We start from the raw sequence: 21,884 nt of genomic DNA, 5'->3' as shown, positions 1-21,884 counted from the left end.
TATTTATTTTCAAACTGACACCACAAAAATGTCTGTGAAAGGTGAGCTAGAAATAATTTTAATTATGGACTCTATGTCTGACTGAATTTGATTTGCTAGTACAAAAGCTTGGGATGACAGTCTTTACATCTTTTTATTATTTGTCCTTTGTACTCTTGCTTAATAGTCATTCTTCCCTTGCATCTGGTGCATGATCTTGTGAAACTCTCGGGCTTATAGTATTCTGTCTCCATTTGGTAGTGGTGCTCACATTAGAACAGGGCTGCATATTAAAAGCTTATCAGCTAGAGGAATGTCATAGCTTTAAGAATTATTTGTACTGAACCCTCTTCCCACAAGACTGTACCTTGTGAGTGATCCTGAAGAATCACAAAGCCTTGGATTTAAATTTTGATTCTGTACAGCTATGCTGCTAAGTAAACTGTGAGGCAGGTTGAAACGGTTTGCTGTTAACACCACCAAAATATGTTTTCAGTGGAAGTATTGAGCAACTGAGTCTGCAGTTTGTAGTAAGAACCGTATAAGCAAAATGTCACATACTAAATGGGTTTTATATCTTTCCTGGTGTTTGAGAATGTGATCAGTTCTGTAGAGATGCAGCCTGCTCTTTGGTCTCCTCAGGCTCATCAGTTTAACATTTGTCAGCTCTTTTAAAACATCTGATTGCCTTGAAAACCTTTTAAAACATACTTTAATTTTCTCGCTGTCCTGTCAGTCCACTCAGCATAGTTTATCTTTGTGCTCTTCATCACTCAGCATAATATAATTGCACTTCACTCCATTTTTAAAGGAATCATCATGGTTGGTTGATAGCATGAAATAAAACCAACATCCTTTCCCACCAGACATTTACAGTAGATCAAAACCAAAAAGAAAATTCAAATGTTGAAAGCTTCTGCTTTAAACAGTGACAAAAAGTAGTCATGAGCAAATGAGAGCTGAAACACTTCAGTCATATTTAGTTCCACAAATAGGTTTTGCTTTTGGTCAGACTTCCTGTATTTTGTGAGCTTGCATGTGTTCAGTAGTGCACTATGAACAGAAGCAACAGTTACTTTAATTTTGTAATCATGTGGCAAAGCAGTAAAATATCTGCAATGTACTTCATGGACAAAGATTCCAAACTGTCTAACTTATTTCAACAGGCAAGCAGTCCTACAACAGGAACAGCTCCCAGGAGTCAGTCACGGTTGTCTGTCTGCCCTTCCACTCAGGACATTTGTAGGTAAGTGCTGAGAAAAATATACTCTGATCTGGCTGATACTTGTTAGTTGTTGTCTTTGTTAAATAATATGTAGCTCTTGCTTCTGCTTAACGCTATTCATAATTTATATAGACTTCAGTTTTCTTTTGATCTCTCTTTGTTTTGGTTCTATTTTTGCTTTTCAGTCTTATGTTTTCCTATTAGAACTCATGTACTCATTTTCATCCATTTCTTGTAATTTCTCTCTTTCCACCCACCCTTACCATTTCCATCCCTTTCCTTTGCTTACTGCTTTGTCTAGATCTACTACCTTGCATGATCTGTCAGAAGATGAGCTTGAACATGCAACCCCTGTCATGGTGCTGACCCCTTCTAATAGGGAGTCTGGTAAGAAACAAGTAAAACGAAGATTTAGGCGGAAAAGAGAGACTGGAGACAATGGCGAGCGCACAAAAAAGCAAGGAGAAGGAAAAGACTGTAAATTACATCCTGAACCAGCGAGATCCAGCTGGAATGCATCTGATTCATCATCATCTTCGGATGGGAGTCAGTGGGCTCAGGCTAGGAGGAGGGCGAGAGAAAAGGCCAGAATGCCCAGGAGGGGAAGAAGGAGCAATAGATCATGCAGTAACCAGGATGGGCCCTCAAACAATGATGCTGTTGAACTTGTCACCCTGGGGACAATGGGTAGAAAGAAGCAAGAGATATCTGATCCTGAGAATCCTACTTTAAATCACCGCCGAAGAAGGGTTTCAAGGCTTAAGGAATCACAGTCTTCAGCATCATCTCAGGAAGCAAGGATTTCCTCAAGAAAATGTGAGAAAAGCAAAGGCAAAAGCCACTGCAGAGATCCGCAGCCTGTGTCTTTCCTTAGACACAGTAAAGATACGAAGGACTGCTTTGCAGATGCAGGCTCTGGCAGTGATACTCTGGCAGCCCCAGATAACAGAGCACCTGCTGGGGCAAGGCCCAGTGTGACTGATGCTGTTCAGAAGCCTCCAGTGTTGTATGATGACTGGTCTGATGATTTAGAAGTATGCAGGTTAGTTCCTAATAAGAAAGATAGAGCATTCTTAAAAGGAACTTCTCACCGTCGTTGGCTGAATGCCCTTCTCTTGACTGCTGTCACTCTTTCTCAGTAATAAACTGCTAGGCAGACCATAAGAAATAACACAAAATCCTTTGCTACAGAGAAGTTAATCTATCTCAACCTGAAGCCATACTTCTCTTATTTAAAAACAGTAATCTTGCAAGGGAACCAAATGTTTTTTCTTAGCTTGAATTTTCTTCATGATGACAGATACGGTGTCCTCTGGCAGAGTATTACTGTGTTTTAAATCTCCAGCCAGAGGCAGAGAATGAGGCAGAGTGCCAGATAGCTCAATACAATGGGATATGGAGTTTTTCATCCTTAGGTGATAAAATCCAGCTTTGGTCCCTCTTTCTCGTTTTTCATTGACTTACATGATATAAATGTATGGTCTGGTTTCAGTGTCCTGTAGAGCTGCCATTACCACAGCAGTCTGATGGATGGTGCCTGCAAAACACCCTCACCAGTCAGGCATAAATTGTATGGGACTTTGCACTGCTGAACACCTCTACACAGTGAATATGTAGGGGCTGATAGTTCAGTACCCATCACAAGGATTGGAATGATATAAAGAATGAGTGAGCAGAAAAAGCATTAAAATAAGCTTTAGGAAAGAAAAAACAACACCAACAGTTCTGTCCAGTTCAGAAGTTCAGGCTTCTGACAGTCTGATACCCTTGGTGTGAAGCACACAATCAGGAGGTGAACATTTTCCCCTGGAAATGAGAACAAGCTGGCCACTTCTGAACTGATGGCTGAATTTGGAGTAGACAGCTGGGTGGACTTGAGTTACTTATTTGGTGGTAAATGAAAATGCACCATCCAGTAAGTTTAACAGAACTGAAACAAGTATTCCTTTCTTCTTTCACTCCCACCCCCCAAACTTATGTGCTAGCATTTACTCTCATCTACGAAGTGTAAATGAGGATCAGGCTTAGTTTCTTGATATGGTAACCCAAAACTTCTCACTTTTCTTTGCTGGGAAAAAATTTGCGTAGAGATGTAAACAGAGTCAGAATGAGGAAGTTCACGATGCCACATCATGCAGTTTCACAGTATACTTCAACATAGTAACACACTACAAAGATCTTAGTTTTAAAAACAAAAAATATAGTGTTCTGGCATTGTGCTTCAGTGATAAATATGTTCTGTTTTTTGAAGCACTTGAAGTATGTCTATATGCTATGATGCAGGGATGTGCACAGAATAACTACTTCAACATCTTTAGAGATGTCTTAAATTTCTGAACCACCAAGCCTGCATGTGTTGAAGATCCTGGCACAGTACCTATATAATAGGGCCAGTTAATAATTATTAATTGAGTGTGAGCTACACAAAAACTGACATAGGTTATTTCAGTATGGGTCTTTATACAGGCTTAACTATATCATGTTAAAAAAAAGAGACACTAAAGTCAAAGTTTAGTAATTGTCTTATGTAGATTAATCCTAACTGTTGCTTAAGTCCCCAAACTTAGGCTTTGCTTTCAAATGGAAAGCAGACTCCAGTTTTTTATCTGTCTTCTCAACTGATTCAACTTATAATTATTTGGGCACTTCTCCCAAGACTTTGAGATTGGTTCAGGGATGGACTTTTTGTCTGTGCATGTGAACTTTTCAGCTAGGCTCTTGTTTAGTAGAGGAAGGTTGAAAACTTTTGATAGGTATGTGTTCCTGGGCTCACTGTCAGTGAAGATGCTTTTGGAACAACCAGAGTTAAACTCAACACAGTTGATAACTTGGCCTGTTCAAAGTTTATCAAGACAGTCATAATTGCATTTATCTTCATGGGTATCATACTGATGATACTACATCTAAGAAAAACACTCCAAAATCAAATGCATGTTATTTTTTCATAGCTGTAAGTTGTCTTACTGAATCAATTTGCAGACATCTGAAGAAAAAGGAAGACATGTTTTTGCTACCAATTCAGTATAGACTATAGATTCTGTTTTTACAGGCAGGTCCATGCACTGAAATGGTTCATGATTTGTGGCATGTTTTTCTTCAGACTCACAATCTTGCTTCTGAAACAAAAAAGGAATTATATTTCAATACAGATGTGCACATATACAGTAACCATTTTTCTCCATGAGAAATAGAAAAAGGGTGTGGGATTTTTTTTGTGGTGTTTATTCTAAGACTGGAATTAACATAGCTGGTCATGATGTGAAAGATTTGTTTTCTTGAGATGTTTCTTCAAGCTCTTCATCCTAGGTATTCATGTCTTCTAGTTGATGTGATGAAACTGACTGAGAGGAATGGTTCTCACCTAGATGGGATGTGTGGAACAGCAGAGGAACAGGGATCTTGAACATCTCCTGTTGCTAGTCATTTTGTCTTTAAGTGTTTGGGTAGTTGTTTTTTTTTCTTTACCTCCTCATGAATTACTGGCAGTGAGGCACATTTGTATACACACGTATACAGTAAAGCAGTTTCCTCAATGTGCATTTCGCTGCATGAGTGGGAATGTGACAGGATGCACCCTATTCTAGCGTAAACACATTAGTCATGCAGATAAAGTACAGTATCATGACACAATATATACTTCTGCTAATCTAAGGCAGACTTCTTGGTCACTTCAAATGAGACATTTCTCTGTCTAGTTTCACTGTTTCTCTATTTCTGAAATGATGAAACAATGACATTACACCAATGATAATCTTTACAATCTCTTCCCTGAAACTGTTCCTTTCTTCTGGAGTCCATTAGAGGGCAAGGTTTCTGCTTCTGGTATTAGGGACAACTAAATAAGTTAGTTTTGACCATGCTGAGCTGTTCAAATACCTATTTTAATTTTTTTTAAGACTTGAAGGAGAGGCTTTCTAAATCATACAGTTGAATCCCCCTTTTCCTAAGTTGCCCTTTGTCTGGTATTTTCTTTATAGATACTGTGTTCTGGAATTTGGCATGTGGTTTGAGAGACAACCTCAGAAGTAGCTTTTTTTTCGGTCTGAAGCTCACTGAAAGAAAAATCTATGTGTGGGACACGATAAAGTGAATCATCTGATTGTTAGGGTTTAGTCCTATGGATTTTCTCATAGGAATTACAAAGGAAAGAAAAAGGGTTAGTTGATATTGCCACTGGTGTTATGGCATTTTTATTATTTATGATGGAATAATTGAAAGATGTTTTCTGTTTGACTAGTTGTGCTTTTGGTGTAAGATCATTTTTGTAGCACTGTTGCAGTCATTGTAGCAATAGCACTGAACTGTAATTCTGTAAGATTATGGAAACCACGCACACTTGACAAGAGGCAATATGATTATGTAGTTTCTCTGTGAAATCAAGTGTTGTAACAGGGTTTTTCACAGTATTATTTAGAAGGACCTGCAAAAGTAGTATCTTGCACGAAAATACTTGCATACTGAAATATTCTTGTAGTACAGTGCTCACAAAATCAGCAGACAGAAAGCCTCTTGGGGGGAAACAAGTCCTCATGGAAAAAAGAGAAAGGTGAACAGAAGATAGATATACTATCATTGAAATTTAACACTCATTTGAAATATTTATACTGAAATCATGAAGTCAGATCCAGTAAATAATTGCAACAGTAGTGCAGAATATGTAGACTTGAAATACCATCCAGAGCTCTACAGATCACCAGAAGCTGGAGGATGCTGAACCACCAGACTGCAGTGTTTGGCTGAAGAGGGTTTTTAACCTGTTTCTCCCTGGGATGTTAGTGCCTTCCTTGGGGTCTCAGGATGATCTATTCCTTCAGTAGGAGCCAAATCTCTGAATCTTGTCCTGCACATTGACTCCTCACCCTTTCCTTTTAAAGAATTGTGCCTGCTGCTTACTTTTCTGTTCAACCTTCTTTTGGAAGGTTACTTTCTGATAGGAATCTCCTGCATTTTAAGGAGTCTCCTCCTCTGTATGATGGTCTAGTGGTTCATCAGTCTTTGAAGCAGTCTGAAATTGTGGTTAATTCTATTCTCTGCCTGATGGTTCAAAGCCCCATCTGTCACCTCTTTAGCCATCTGGTTATGCAGTCTCTTTTGGAAGCTCTCCATGATTCAGAAGGATGCAAGGAGAGCCAAAACAAGACAAACTTGTATTTGTTGTAGTTAGGGTCACTTAACTGAAGGATAACTGAGTCTTGGTTTCTGCTTCTTTCTCTCAAAACTTATTGTTATTTTTAATCCAGATACATGAAATGACACTACTTCGTGCTAGAAAGTTTGAGTGAGAAGAGATCCTTGGTTTTAAGGATCCCATTATTAAATGCTTAAAGCTTGCATGTGTTCTGTAGGGAGTTTAGCTACTTAAAGCTTTGACTTTTACTAGGTGTGTGGGAGGAAATCTAAATCCTTTTTTAAAATGCAGTCCCTAGTTCTTTGAACTGTGTTCAGTGCAGTAAATCTTGTCTGACTTGTATTTTGTGTTGCACTGACAGTGCATCTGTGGCAGGAATTACTTGCAACTCTTTAGACGGTTAGATAACTTATTTATCACATATAATGTAAGATTAATAGAAGGACAAGAAATGTTGACAAAATAAAAGATTTAGTGTGCTTTTGTTAATGCTGTTCGCTCTTGGGTCTTTTAACAATTCTGATCATGTTTGCAGAAATCAAGAGAAAGCTTTACCTAGACCATTATGAAATTCCACTGGTGTGGTGCAACATTTTGAAAATGTTTTTTTCTCTGATCACATAAAGGCAGCTGACTGTATAACATAATGGAAGGGCAGGAGTGACAGGGAAGAGGTATACACATTGATTACATTCAGTATGGAGAATTAATGTGCTTCATTCACGTTGTGAATGGAGAGGAAGACCAATTTGTCATTTAGACTACTTTATGACTTAACAGTGAAAAGAATGGAAATGACATTATTAAAAAAAAAAGCCTACAAAATGAAAGCAAGAGAAACGTGACATGCTGTAGCCTATTGCAGGGTGAGCATATTTAGGGAATTTAACCCTTTTTTTTCAAGTGATAAATTATGCAGGAGTGGAGTTTGATTTTTTTTTTGTTTTCTGTTTATGAATGAGTTAATTATTTGCTGTGAGTGGTTTGTAAAGTTGTTTGCTTTAATTTTAGGTTCTAACTATCTAAAAGCACTGTAAGCACTTTACAAACTGGCAGAAAGAGAAAATGACCTTTTTGGACAGAAGAACAGTTTTCTTAAGATTATCAGACAGTAACAACAGCAATTTTGTACATCCTTTTGCACACCTGTGGAGCTGGTTCCTTTTGGTCCAATTAAGATAACCTAGGAGCTCATGGTATTTCATTTTGGCAGCTAATAATCCTCTCAGCCAAAAATCAAAGCCAAGGATTCAGTTGGTCCAACATTTTCCAACTGTGCTGTTTCTCCCTGACTAAGCTCCCTTTGGTAATAGTGACATATAGCAATGACATCTACCCATCGGACAGGGTAAGAATTTATCTTTGCGTAATCGTTATGAGTCCAGCTGTGCTTTCCAGTGAAAGTGAAGATTTTAACTGCCTTTTCAGTCATTTCTCACCTAAAGTAATATTTGTGGAATAGGTTTTATCTTCCATGAGCATATTTATATGGAGAAGATATTTTCCCCTTTTATTAGGAACGTTGTTAAAAGTTCAAGAGCATTTCTGTTTTACTGGTATACTTCCATCCACAGGAAAATTACAGTATGGGTACTTGGCATCTACATTAGTTTATCATGCTCTAGTCCACAGTGCATAGAAATTTCATCACAAGAGCAGTAAACATGTCACAGTCACAAGGCAGTAGCTCCTCCTAATTTTGCCAGTGAAGGGTTCTTCATTAGTGCATTTGTTCAAATAAAGAGCCTGCTTTTGTAGCACATCTGATCACCTTTAATTTTACCATGTTCTAGACCATACTGAGGATTAGTCTCAGGCTTCCCCAACTATGAGTGAAAGTAAACTCAAAGTCGTTTTCCTAGTCCAACCTCAAATCAGTGTCAAATCAAAGGAACCCTCACCAGGATGTCCCTGATGGTGATATCAGGTTTTTAGCACTAGCTATTTTTTTCAACAGATTTGCTGTACTTTCACTGCAATGCTTATTAACATAGACATAGCTGTATAGAACTCAAGAATATTAGAGAGCAATACAGTTTTTACCTATTGATGTTTTTTATAGCCCTTAAAAATTATCATATATAATTATCAGTATCCCCATGCCCCCTTATACACTTCTGGTTTTGAAAGCTTCATTAGGTTGTACACTTGTTAACGAGAGTAAGATTTGTCCTGGTGTATTTTTAAGGAAGCCTATAAAAGCTATCTGCACTACATTACTGTAGCTAAACCCTTTGTCTGTATGTAATGGCCAAAAATCCTTGAAAATTTTATTAGGTACTGAGATGCAGTGCCAATCTCAAATACAGGATCCACTGAAAGAGTTCTGATGGTGCAGAATTACTGCAAACTCCCACCTTTTCCAGCCTTTCTAATGACAAGGCTTTTCTGTCGCTCAAGGCACAAGCAGAGCCATGCTAATTTGTTCTTATCCTTAATCACCTTCCTATGATAATAGCCATCTTTGGAAAGCAACTGTACAGACATTGTCATAGAGTAGCACTTGCCTTCCTGTGCAACCTCATCTAGGTGTTCCTGCTCCGGCAGGGGGATTGGACTGGATGATCTTTTGAGGTCCCTTCCAATCCCTAACGTTCTGTGATTCTGTGATTCTGTAATGGGATAAGGGTTGAGCAGTAACTTTCACAATGCACACAAGACTCCTGCAGAATAAGTGCATTTTATACTTTACTGCAGTGGTACAGAAATTGGCCTGCTTTTTTACAGAATCACAGAATCATTAAGGTTGCAACAGACCTCTAAGATCATCAAGTCCAACCATCAACCTAACACCACCATGCCCATTAAAACGTCTTGAAGTGCCACATCCATGCTTTTCTTGAACACCTTCAGGAATGGTGACTCCACCACCTCCCTGGGCAGCCTGTTCCAGTGTTTGACCTCTCTTTCAGTAAAGAAATTTTTCCTAACATCCAATCTAAACCTCTCGTGGTGTGACTTGAGACCATTTCCTCTTGTGCTGTCACTAGTTACATGGAAGAAGAGACCAATGCCCACCTCATTACAACCTCCTTTCAGGTAGTTTTAGAGAGCAATATGGTCTCCCCTCAGCCTCCTCTTCTCCAAACTAAACAACTCCAGCTCCCTCTGCCACTCCTCATAAGGCTTGTTCTCCAGACCCTTCACCAGCTTTGTTGCTCTTCTCTGGACATGCTCCAGTACCTCGATGTGCTTCTTGTAGTGAGGGGCCCAAAACTGAACAGAGTATTCAAGGTGCGGCCTCATGATCACTTCCCTCCTGCTGGCCACCCTATTTCTGATACAAGCCAAGATGCCATTGTCCTTCTTGGCCACCTGGGCACACTGCTGGCTCATGTTCAGTCGGCTGTCGACCAGTACCCCCAAGTCCTTTTCTGCCTGACAGCTTTCCAGCCACTCTCCCATCGATCCAGACTATCCAGGTCCCTCTGCAGAGACATCCTACGCTCAAGCAGATCAACACTCCCACCCAGTTTGGTGTCATCTGCAAATTTACTGAGGGAATACTCAATCCCCTCATCCAAATCATTGATAAAAGATGTCAAACAGGACTGGACCCAAAACTGAGCCCTGGGGAACACCACTTGTAACTACCCCCAATTAATTTAATTACTGAAGAGTAAAGTGGATTAATGAAAGTCAGGTTAGGATAACTGCTGGTTTTCCAATGAGAGTTGAGATTAACAGTTATTCTCTTTAATGAGAGTAAAATTGTTACCTTGCATGTGACGGAAAAGCTGAAAATTTGTTGGAATCTTATCTGTATCCCTTGCAATAAGCAGCTCAGGTGGTGACTAACCATCTAGATTGCAATTTTGGTTGCTATGATTTTGCTAAACTAAACCACTCAGGAAAAACTAGAATTTTCCATATGAACTCCTTGCTTCATACTGATTTTAATTGGCATGTTAAACTGAAATTATGTAAGAAATCTTTGTCCATATGGAAAAAAACCATAATCTTAATATGATGAGAACTGAAGGACAGTTATCCAGGATAGCTCTTGTTTTTCTGAAAATCAGTGTGCATCCAATTAGCATATGAATGTCTACAAGCTGTAGCCATCTTGTTTCATACTTCCTTTCATGCCTTCTAGCTTTTTTAGTCCTCCTAGCAGGACTAGGGTAAACAAGGGAAACCAGTTCATAGTCATGGAGTTAAAGACAGCATAGTAATATCACATTCTGAAGATGCCTCACTTCTGAGTGCTTAGTTTAGCAGCATCTCATTATTTTAACCCAATTGTGTTACTTTATCTGAAGATCCCAGTGGAGTTTTAGGCTTGTATGTTAGCTCTTAAAATAATTTTAAATAATTCTGGCAGTAGTAGAAAAAAAGGCTCTTGGGTACATAGCTTAGTTGTCTAATTTCTAAATAGTTTAAATGCTAAGACTGTAACATAAATTATGTATGGCTTGAATTTATATGAACAAAGAATACTAGTTTTCCTTTGGGAAATAGCTTTAATTTTAAAATAAAATTGTGGTTTTTTATGTAACTCTCAATGGGGAGTGCATTTGTTAGCAAAATAGCTATTTGGTGTTTTGAAAATTTAGTTCTGTATAAGCTACAGGTTCAATAAGAAGTTAGCATATAGCAGTTTCCATTTAAGACCTAAGCCACTGGTGTTCCTTGCTTGGCTGGATTAGTAAAGACAAGACTGTAAACTGAGTTCTTGCAAAATGTGTCTCAAAAAATGAATATGTACAAGATAGAAGTTGGGGTTATTTTCTTTCCCCTCCACTCCTATAAGATGCTGTACAGGTACCACTACAGATACTGAAACACAGTTTTTTTGTACCAGGTTTCTGGATCTTTGTTCTTCTGGTGTTTTGGGTTGTTTTGGGGATTTTTTGTCTCTTTCTTTCTATATAGCCAGCAAAGCAGCGCTGCTCTGCTTTCCCATTGTTGTAGATTCCTTTTCCCATGGCTCTAGGCTACACCATGGAAGAATAGTGGAGGTGCTGATATTGATCTGTAGATCTTTCACTTAGACACTGAAATTTCCTCCTCCTGCTTGTGGACTTGGCAGCCTCAGTGCTGTGCTGCAGCTGGTCTTTCACAGGAAGTCTTTGCCAGGCTGTGAAGAAGGTCACCATTCTTCCTTAACCTGGCTGGTAGGAAGACAACCTCACTGCAGGGCCCTGTCCAGCCCCTTTCCCACCCAGGAGCAGTGTGGCCACAGCTTTCTGCATAAAGGGGTGAGTTATTCCTCAGGCGTGTTCAGGCTCTTCTGCATGCATGTATCTGAGGGTGTCTTTCTTAAGTTACTAAGAAGTAGTAAGTTACTAAGTTACTAACCTCCAAGTTCCGTTTGTGTGACACCAAGATCTGTGCTGTTGTTGCTACTTATCTATTTTGAAATAACATTTCAAAAAATCTTCAGTTTTTTGTGTTTTTTTTTTCTCCCTTACATGCCAGTTTGACATTTAAGGCATTCATTAGGGTTTGGGTGCTTTGCTATGTTTTTCTGTTGTGGGGATGGGAGTTACTCTTCATGCAGTTGAACCTCCTTCACTGCAGGTGTTCTGTTAAGCCTTCTGCTCACTGTGGAGATTTCTCTGCCTTCACAGAGATGCTTGCCAATAAAGTTGGCATTGGTTTTGATGGATGAATGTTTTGCTGGTATGATCAGGAATCAGTTTGGAAGAGGCAAGGATCACCAAGACATTTGGACATGTGTCACAGAAGAAAACCATCATATTGTGATGTTAGGACAGCGATCACTCCATGCTAAATCACAACATGAAAAGCTCTATATCCCATTACAAAATAACAGAAGCTTTGGGACCAGCCTCTATCTTAGGGTCTGCTTACAGCTGTAGTTTTTATTTTCCCAGATAACACAGCAATCTGCTTCAAAGGGACAATGAAGAATGAAAAAGAGGAAGGACCATGACTTTTTTACACCTGCCTCCTAAAAACTGTGTGCATATGCGTATATGCTGTGCCATATGCATGACTCCCGAACTACTCAAAAAGGTTCTCTAATCCTTTTAACTACATAACTCCAAAGAGGTATCCTAGGAACTTTTTCTACATTTCATACTGGAAATTTTCAGCTTTGATCAGATTGGGCTAACTTTGAATATGTTATTGGCATTATTTACAGATCAAGAACTATTCAGCTCTTAGAAAGAGCGCTGATATGTGTCTTAAAGGTTTTGCCATGCATAAAAGGGAAAAACAGTGTTATTTCTATTGATTCACCTTCAGACCATGTAGCAAATTCAAAGAGAAATAACTAAGTGAAGAGAAATTACTGAGTGGCAGAAGGAAACAAGGAATATGTTCCTGGGCCTCAATTGAAAGGTCGTACACCTGGTGTATTTTGAATGCCAAGTCTGAAAATAAAAAGCAGGGTAAATAAACCAGTGCCTTTGCATTGCTGGTTGACAAGTTCCCTCACTAGCTGTTACTGTCCTTCCTGTCAGGATATGTCACTGTGAGGGAGATGATGAAAGTCCCCTCATCACGCCGTGTCGCTGCACAGGGACCCTGCGTTTTGTTCATCAGGCCTGCCTGCACCAGTGGATTAAGAGCTCAGACACACGCTGTTGTGAACTCTGCAAGTACGACTTTATAATGGAGACCAAGCTCAAACCTCTTCGGAAGGTATGGTGCTTTTGAATCTAATTATCCTTAAGTGTGAAATAGCCAGAATGACCGATTAAAGAAACATCTACCTGTCCAAAATATCTTTGTGTTTGCTGTTGTTAAATCAGTGCCAGTGATTTTATTTCTACATTTAAGTTAGTTAATTTACAGCAGCAAAGGATTTTGACTAAAGACTCTCTTTCATCACACATGCAATAAAAGTACCCAAATAGGTTGTCATATTTACAACGTTTTATTCAGCATTTCGTTATTGGATAATCTTATTTTTAAGCCACAAAGAAACCTTACTCATTGTGTTTTGCTCCTGAATAACACAAGCCAGTTCACGTAGCAATTTTTACATTAAGCCTATAACTTTCAGTTGAGAATGATGCTTATACCAGTGTGGAGGCAGCAGTTATGAAGTAACACAGTTAATCAATTTAGCTGCATCTGTTCTAGCTGTAACACTTGTGGGGAAATTAATCACTTGTACATTAAGATTAGTTAATGGAATCTAAACTACAGGGCGACCTTGCATCCTGAAAGTCAAATGTATGTCGTCTGCGCTCATCTGTTTTCCAGGATAAATCAATTTAATGGTACACAGGTTGTCAGTACAGCGAAGGTGAAGAGTTTGTTAAACATATGTGGTTTTTGTTGTCTTTGGAGTTAATGATGTCTCCTTTAATTTTTCTCTAAAAATACTCTCATCCTTTTTGGGTTTTGTGACACCATTGAAGTTTGAGTTCATCTAGAACAGGACAAGTTTCCATTTAAAATAAATTTCAATGTAAGAACGTTTGAAAAAGATGTAGAAACTATTAGCTTATAACTAGTGTATGCATGTGTGTTAGTGTTTTGATGGCAAAAGACGTTTTTGTCAGCTTTGCACAGGTAGCAGCAATTCAGAGAAGGGAGAGCAAATGGAATCCTTTCTCACTTCCCGTCCACAGAGATCATCTAGTAAGCCTGTAATGATAAACCATTTTTAAAGAGAGAATTGGGATTGATTTCACAAGCAAAGCCTTGATAGGAAAGTACACAGTTCTCAAGTGCCAGTGGATCTTGCCAGGTAGATTGGAAATTGAAAGATGTAAATAAAAATCTGATGGCTGCAAACTTAATTATACTGACTTAGTTTTTAATAATTGCAGATAAATTTTAGCTAATGTGACAGGAAGGAGATAATTGTATAAAAGCCCCTGCCTGTAGCATATCTTTTGGGTTTTTTTTCTACATATGTGTTTCTATTTTCAACACAAATTGCTTTAACCCTCAATTTAACAAATAACACTTGCAACAGCCACTTTCTCCAAGAGAATACACAGCTATCAGTACTTTTAACAAAAGCCTTTTCCTGATTGTGTTAGATAATAGAGTATCTTTAAAAAACTTGAAATAAAATGTATAGTATCCAAGGTGAAAAGAAGTGAAATATGTGAACAACTGTTGATGTCAGAAGTAGGCAGTTTTAACTGTGTGTGTCTCATCGTTGTCACCCCACTTCCATTTTTTTCTTGTAATTGGAAAAAAATAATGTAATACTGGCAGGTTTAGAGTGTTAATGTAATTCCTGTAAGTCTGTCTTTTCTTAATTGAATGATTACCACTTTATTTGTCATTGGTTCTCAGGTAAGTTCTTGATTTCCAGCAAAGCAAAGATGAGCCTTTTCTTTGGAGACAAGGTATTTTTGCTTCTGCTCAAAGCAGTACCTGCATAAATGTAGTTTATCTGCCTGACAGTAAATGCTGGTGATATTCCACCTTTCAAATGCAGTGCAACAAATATTTGGCTGTATAATATTGACCCAGCATCTAATTACAGATTTTTTTTTTATAATTTACACCCATTTCTGAAACCAAAACCAAAGTTTCCAAAGTTTTCAGAGTTAAAATTAGTTATCCTTTTAGCAATTATAGCATTCAATTGTGACACCCTTTGTATGTTTTATTGAACTAAATATATTGTCCGTAATAAGTATATGGGCTATAATCACCATCATTCACAAATCTATGAAACACTAAATAGATTTTGAGAAGCTGTTTTGTAAACCAAGCATCATGACAGATGTAGTGAAGACAAACTAAGGGAGAAAAAGAGTGATCATCAAGAGACCTGTCAAGTAACTGCAGCTGACTGGTAACTTTCCACCCAAATATCTTTTATAAAAAATCACTGAAAATACTGTTTGTTAAAACCTATGTATTTTGCAAAAGTGGAAAATTCCAATGCAACGCTGTCAGATTTCTTGCAAGCTTTTACGGAGCCCAGAACTTCAGCTGTGGGGCATTCTCTGGGAGTTCAGGTTTTCAGATGGTGGCATGAAGGCCAGTTACCAGAGACTAAAGTGCTGTGGGACATACAGCTCAGAAAGCTGAAGCTCTTCACAATCCTACGTCCTTGTTGCAAGATTTGAAATTTGCTACAGAGACTCTAGGCTTTCCAGATCTTCTTGAGAGTCTTAGGTTTTGCTAAGGCTTGTCTGTGTACTAAACCCTGAGAACCTTCAGTCTCCAACAGAGAGTCTGGCCTGGCAGCAGTGAATTAAAATTTCACAAATCTGTGGAATTCTCTGGTTGTAATGACAGGGAAATTATGAGCAGTGGCAGTTATATCTGAAAATTATGCCAGTCTTGTCAGCTTTGCCAAATGCTGAGTGGAAACAGCAAAATTGAAAAAAAAAATTAAAAAAATTTTGCTAATAAACTTTGGGGAATTCTGAAAACAGATTTCATTTCAGTGTTTCCTAAACAAAAGACCACAGACTTAATTCCAACAGAAGATTACCTATTAAGTACCATAAATTCCTGTTTTAATTTTATTAAAAAGAAAATCCAGGAATTATTTCCCCTAAAGTGAAAGTTTCTGGCCATCTCCAGAAGATGCCATTTCCTTGGCCATCAGACCTGGATTTGAAGTGGCATTCTACAAGTGAAAGGGTCACAACTCATAACCAAATTCAAATTTTTTTTTCTCTACCTTACTCATGACGTGACATTTTAGTTTGGTTCTTGACTATGCATTGCTTTATTATGATGAATTTTATCATAATACCTCTGTGACATTCCAAGTGCTGGTCTGAAGGGAAAAATTACAGACCACAGAAATTAATTACTTAAGCAGAATTTAAATATAAGACAAACTATTTGAATCAACTGGTGAATTACCATCTTTAATCATGCGTCAGCCTTTCATCCACCCTCAACGTTTCTAAAGACTTTATCAGTCTAGATTTTATAGGAAAATCATATTTCAATATAGTGTCATACAGCTGTTAGCATCCGTAAGTGACAATGAGCAGCATACTAAGTTAAATCAAGATACCTCTATTAAATCAATAGGCTTGTACCAATATAGAACAGTTATTTAATTACAGAATCCCTGAAAGCACCAGACATCCAATAACACTTATTTTAATCATTTTAGTGAGTCTTTGCATTGAAGTAATCCTTTTAAACACTAATCAACAGACACTGCAAGTGTTTCATATATTTGAGCAGGTGTAATTACTTGGCTACATGCAAATTTAGAGATTAAATATTAAGCATTTCTTAGTGTGTCTGTTTTATTTCTTGTGGTCTCTGTCATGTCTGTCTATGGTTATAAATAATACAGTTGCATTTGTAGCTTTACAGTATTTACAGTTCATAATGCAAATTTGTGATTTATAAAGTGACTTTATTTGTCATGGAAAGAATTAGAAAGTGGCAAGAATCTTGTTTCTTATTGAGCCCTCTCAGGTAATGGCTTCATCCTGAGAAATTCACTTATTCTTTAAAGAGGATGTAGTTCTGATGAAGTAACACTTGTGTTTCATATTTCTCGAATTTGGTGTTTGAAGTGTAATAGAAACAGGAACTGAATGAAAATACTGTTAGTGTGAAATGAATTAAAGGGTCAAATTAAAAGGTGCTTAAAATGCAGAAATATCTTCAAATGGATATTTGTCCATAGTGTCTTGCTTTTCTTCAGAATGCTTTTCATATTTAAATTTTGCTGTCCATTTAAGACTTCTGCTATCTGAATACTTTGATGTATTATCCCAACAGATTATTCTGTGGTGTCAGATATCTTTATTTTCTTTCCTGATTTTGCTTTATCTTTGAAATTATTTAAATATAATGTCTTATTTATGTGAGACATAAGCAATATTGCACATTGTTACCATGTAGTTACTCTTGGTCATTAAGAAACACTGAGTCGATTTTTTTGTTTAGGAAAGCATTAGGTTAACAGTTGAGGTTCATTTCCTTTCTGACTGAAAGGGTATCCTAATTCATCCCTTTTAAAAATAGGAGACTGGAAATATTCTTGTAGAATAAGTGATACATTTCTGTTAAATTAAACAGAAAGTACTAGTAATAGAACAAACCTCATCTTGTTTATTTTGAATGTTTACATATATCTTCTATGTGTTTACTCCTCTTGTATCATGTATTTCTTTATATACTGATAAATAGCACTTTGAAATGTGATGCAAGGTGCCTTTCTCTGGCACCTTGAACTCTGTGAAGCTTCTTGTGTACCCAGCTGCTGTCATTAGAGGATAAGAAAGAAATGCTCTCTCTCCACTTGGTATCAATTATTTTATAAATAACCCGATTGTAATGAGTGATAAAATGCCCATACCAGCTTTAACTCCCATACAGGGTTCAAGGGTTTAAGTTCCAGTTGGAGATATGTGGTTTGCTGCTGCCCAGGGCAGGGTATTTAAGTCCTGGAGAGAAGTTATGGAACTGGCTAACTCAGATTTCCATATGAGGCAAAACCCAATTCTAGCATATCAGTGCCTCTTTGTGGCCGAATTAGTGATTAACTGTTTAAATCTGTTTGGGGAAGATTTCAACAGTTTGATATGATGCTGATTTAACTACTGGATTAAAACCAAATATTTAGTTTTACTGTAGTAGGTTAAATATACTGTGTTTGCAACAAGACTGTCAGATCAGGAATAGGAGCTGTGTAACCAATTAAGATGTAGCGTTAGAGCCAACAGACAACTTGTAGGTAATGCCCAGATGTAAGGCAGAGAAATCAGCAGTTCCACAGGCTCAAAAAAAAAGTTAATCACTTATGGAAGCAACAGAAGAAAATCAGAATGCTGCTTTGAGAGCTGTGATAGACAAAAGGAAAGTCTAAAGTGAATCTTTTAAGTCCCATTTCTCTCCCAGACTTAAAGTTTCACGCTGGAACAAGGACACTTCTGCTTCACCTCTCTCTGTTGGAGTTAAAACTGCATAGGGTGCCTTTTTTTACAGAATGGTTATCACCTGCACTACTCTAAACCCACTTGTAAGAGCTTTTAGCTCATGTGTGAGATCACCAAATTCAGCTCCCTTCTCTGTGCTCAATGTAGTTCTATAAAAAGAGTAAATCCTAAAAAATATGCCTGCCTGAAGGAATTCATTAATAACTGGATGTTTGGTGGATAATTTTTTTTTTAAATAAAATTTAGTGGCATGCATGATAAATTCAGTAACAGCAAAATATGTTAAGGGTGATTTATTTTTTGTTTCAATGCTAGCTGTATAATTCATATTTACATTCCTTATTTAAGAATATGGTGATCACTGCCAAAAGTGATACAGCCTGCAGAGACATCTTTGTGAAATCCTGCTATGAAATTGAATGTGCTTGCCAACAGAAACCGCTTCTCCCACCAGAGCAGACTCTCAGAAACCTGAAGTGACCTGCAGTCTCTCCCAGGAAAAAAAAAAAACAAACCCAAAACAAAACAAAACAACAACAAACAAAAACCTAAACAAAAGAAAACAAAACAACAACAACAACAAACCCAAACCAAACCAAACCAAAAAAAATGGAAGAAACTTTGAGTACTCATTACTGTATTGGTTGCTGTTTACTTCTTATTGCCCTGTGCTGTGAAGTATGAACGATCTGGCTTTTTTCATTAGTTAGTTGTCTAATAAGTCTCATGATAAGAAGTGATAGAAAATATTGCATAGGTCAGGTAACATTGCCTTGCTGTGGGATTAGTTCCCTTTTAGCCCCATTAGGTGAATACTTTGCAGCCCTTAACATAGCAGAAGATCCTGTGTTTTCTTTTGATTTCTGGTGCAGTGGCACAGCGTTGTCAAGGCAACCAGCTGCAGTGTTTTCTTTCTTCCAGTAAACTGTCTCAAAACATCGCTAGCCTCAAGTAATTTCTTGTAATATGTGGGGTCAGGCACTTCACCAGTATGCACAAAGCTACTACTTTCTTATTGGCTATCACGTCATTATACTGAATAACTTTGTGCTCAGGGCAGAATGTGTATATTAAAGCTATGAAAGTAAAAATAATTCTATAGCATTTATATCCTATTGTGATGCCTCAAGGATGCAAAGGACTACTTTATTCAGACAGTTGTATTCCTAATTTTTGAGAGAGAGTACTAGAGCATTACTCCTCATTTATCTGTATATAGATAATGTGCTGTAGTTCACGGAGTAATGTTGCCTTGCATTTTGTGCCATAACAAGAATAACAGATCTTGCCTTTCTCACAGTGGTAGAATTTGGATGAGCTTTTGATCTCCTTATTTCTTTCTCTTCCATTCAACACAGCTTTTATTCCCACAGCTGTTCCAGTTCCCATGGACTTCTGACAAGAGAGGCTGACCTTTCATGTCTCGTACCTTGAAACCATTGTAATATACCCTTAGGCTTGCAAAAAGCCATCTCACTATGATACTTTGTGGGCCACCCCCATGTGCAGCACCCTTCCTGGAGGGGGAACAAGATGTTTGTGTTGCCATTGCTTTGAACTTACATTCTTTTAAGAAGCAAACAAAAAATCTTATACCAGAAAATGAAATTGAAACTCTTTCCTCTTTTAATTAGCTGCTAGTAACCAAATCTGTAGAATTTACAAAAGCAAAGGGAATTCAGGACATGGTCCAGCTCTAGTTATTAGTGATGTTGTCCTCTATTGCACAGCACCATGAACATGAGCTCTGAGCGGTGTAAACCCTTCTGTGCTTTCTGAGACTCAAATAAGCAGTTTGAGCTGTTTTACAGATGCAACTTGAATCAAAAGGTTTCATTTCTGTCTTACTTAAAGAGTCATACCCTATCCTGCAGTTCATCAGCCTCTCAGTTATATTTGAGTATTTGGGGTCTCATTTTCATTTTTGTAATTTCAGCCCCTTCAGTGTTGTGTTTTTATAGCTTGTCTTCATCAATAGTTACAGGAGAGGAGAGGCTGGGTAGCTGAAGCATTGAAAATAAGAGAATCCCCTCAAACTGGCTTTACAACTAAAGAAAATGTAAATGGAATGGTGCCCTGACACAAAATATATAGCTAGTAATATAAAATTTAAAGAGCTTAATCAACCCAAGCATTGTCCTAAACCAGTCATTGTCATTTATGGACTTTTGTAAAAATGCCATTTTTACTCTTTAATTTTGAAGGCAGGGATTTTACCAGCTCTCATGGGAGCTCTAAAGCTATTCAAGAGCTGATTAATGTATGTCTTAATCTCTCACATAACTAACACATCCATTTTTACAGTGGTTATTTGCTTCAAATTTATTTTGCCTTGGACCTATTGATGTGAGAATGATCTGAAGTGAGTTTTAGTTCACAGAGTGTTGCTTGTTAGTGGAATGCATGCAAAAAATGGCTTCTCTTGAATGTAGTGATGTTCTCTTGAACATAGCAATAAGGTATTTGATCTGAATTATGATCAAATAGGATAATTAGCAGTTTATTCAGTATATTTTACGATTTTTAGTATTAATTTAATTTTATTCCTGTAGCATTATATTAAAATAGTTTGGAAAATTAAATTCCTCCAGGAATTATTCTGATCTTTATCGATCTACTCCAATTTCTATGTGGCAAAATTGGGAAGTATGGCATTTGTTGGAGGTGTTTCAGAATGAATAACTTCCCTTGGCATTTTGCCAAACACCACGCTGTAGTTTTGTGTTAATTACTGTAGCATTTCCTCTGCACAAATTTCCTTTATTTCATTTTTATTTAATTGGATCAAAAGAGTCTCTCTTGTGGAAAAATTAACAGACAGAGAGGGTAACTGTAGCTATTCTTGCTAACCGGTATTCTTGCTAAAGTCATATTTATAGACAATGAAGCATGTCAGCTCCCTTTTTTAATCTTGGTTACCTGGAAATCCATGCCTATGCCTATATATGTATATATAGTTGTGAAAATAAGATATGTGTAGATATGTTTAAACAACAATGTATTTGAAAATAGCACGCTTTTGGTATACAAGGGTATTTAAACCAAGCCGCATCTTTGTAATGATTCAGACTGATTTGGTTAAAGGAAGCTCAGAAGCCGAGTTACATTTTCTATACAATGTAGATCAGTTGCTCTTACAACTTCAGGAAGAAAATAATGGCCATATAAAAAAGAATCAGTGTTCAGGTTCACTTGTACTATTAATTTAGTGGGTGATGGGGGTGGGAGGAAGAATTGTAAGAGCATCTTTTGTCAATAAAAGTGAAGGATAGAAAATGAGATGTTCTTCAGGTTCAACCAAGAGTACCATGTGGCTGCTTTTTATTCAGTAACTTTCAGACATGTTCTGTTTCCAGTCAACTGTACTCCTTTTCTCACAAGACTCCTTAGCATGAGAGGGTACCTCTACACCCTTCCTTCCTTCCTTCCTTCCTTCCTTCCTTCCTTCCTTCCTTCCTTGCACCCTTCCTTCCTTCCTTCCTTCCTTCCTTCCTTCCTTCCTTCCTTCCTTCCTTCCTTCCTTCCTTCCTTCCTTCCTTCCTTCCTTCCTTCCTTCCTTCCTTCCTCTGCTTGCTGCTGTACTTCTCTCCATTCCTGTTACAACATGTGATGGTGAAGGGCTTTGGGCTGTAGCAGTGTAATACACACTTCTATAGGCCAAGTTGCACAGCAAGTTCTCCAGGTAAATGATTTAGGTTTTTATTCTATAAGACACACATTAGAACTCTAAGGAATTTTACAT

General features: G+C 37.7%; 1 protein-coding gene across 1 annotated transcript in view; it reads left to right on the top strand.

Moving 5' to 3' along the window:
* The first annotated feature begins 1,034 nt into the window (after nucleotides 1-1,034).
* The window catches only part of MARCH1 (membrane-associated ring finger (C3HC4) 1, E3 ubiquitin protein ligase), a 33,881-nt gene continuing 13,031 nt past the window's right edge, over nucleotides 1,035-21,884 (top strand). The window contains exons 1-2 of the mRNA XM_010190381.1: nucleotides 1,035-1,225; nucleotides 12,767-12,947. Coding sequence (XP_010188683.1) covers nucleotides 1,035-1,225; nucleotides 12,767-12,947 — 372 coding nt within the window. The remainder of the gene's footprint in view (nucleotides 1,226-12,766; nucleotides 12,948-21,884) is intronic.

This window comes from Mesitornis unicolor, unplaced genomic scaffold (genome assembly GCF_000695765.1).
Source record: "Mesitornis unicolor isolate BGI_N332 unplaced genomic scaffold, ASM69576v1 scaffold3028, whole genome shotgun sequence".
Classification (NCBI taxonomy): Eukaryota; Metazoa; Chordata; class Aves; order Mesitornithiformes; family Mesitornithidae; genus Mesitornis; species Mesitornis unicolor.
This window is presented reverse-complemented; position numbering and strand designations above follow the sequence as displayed.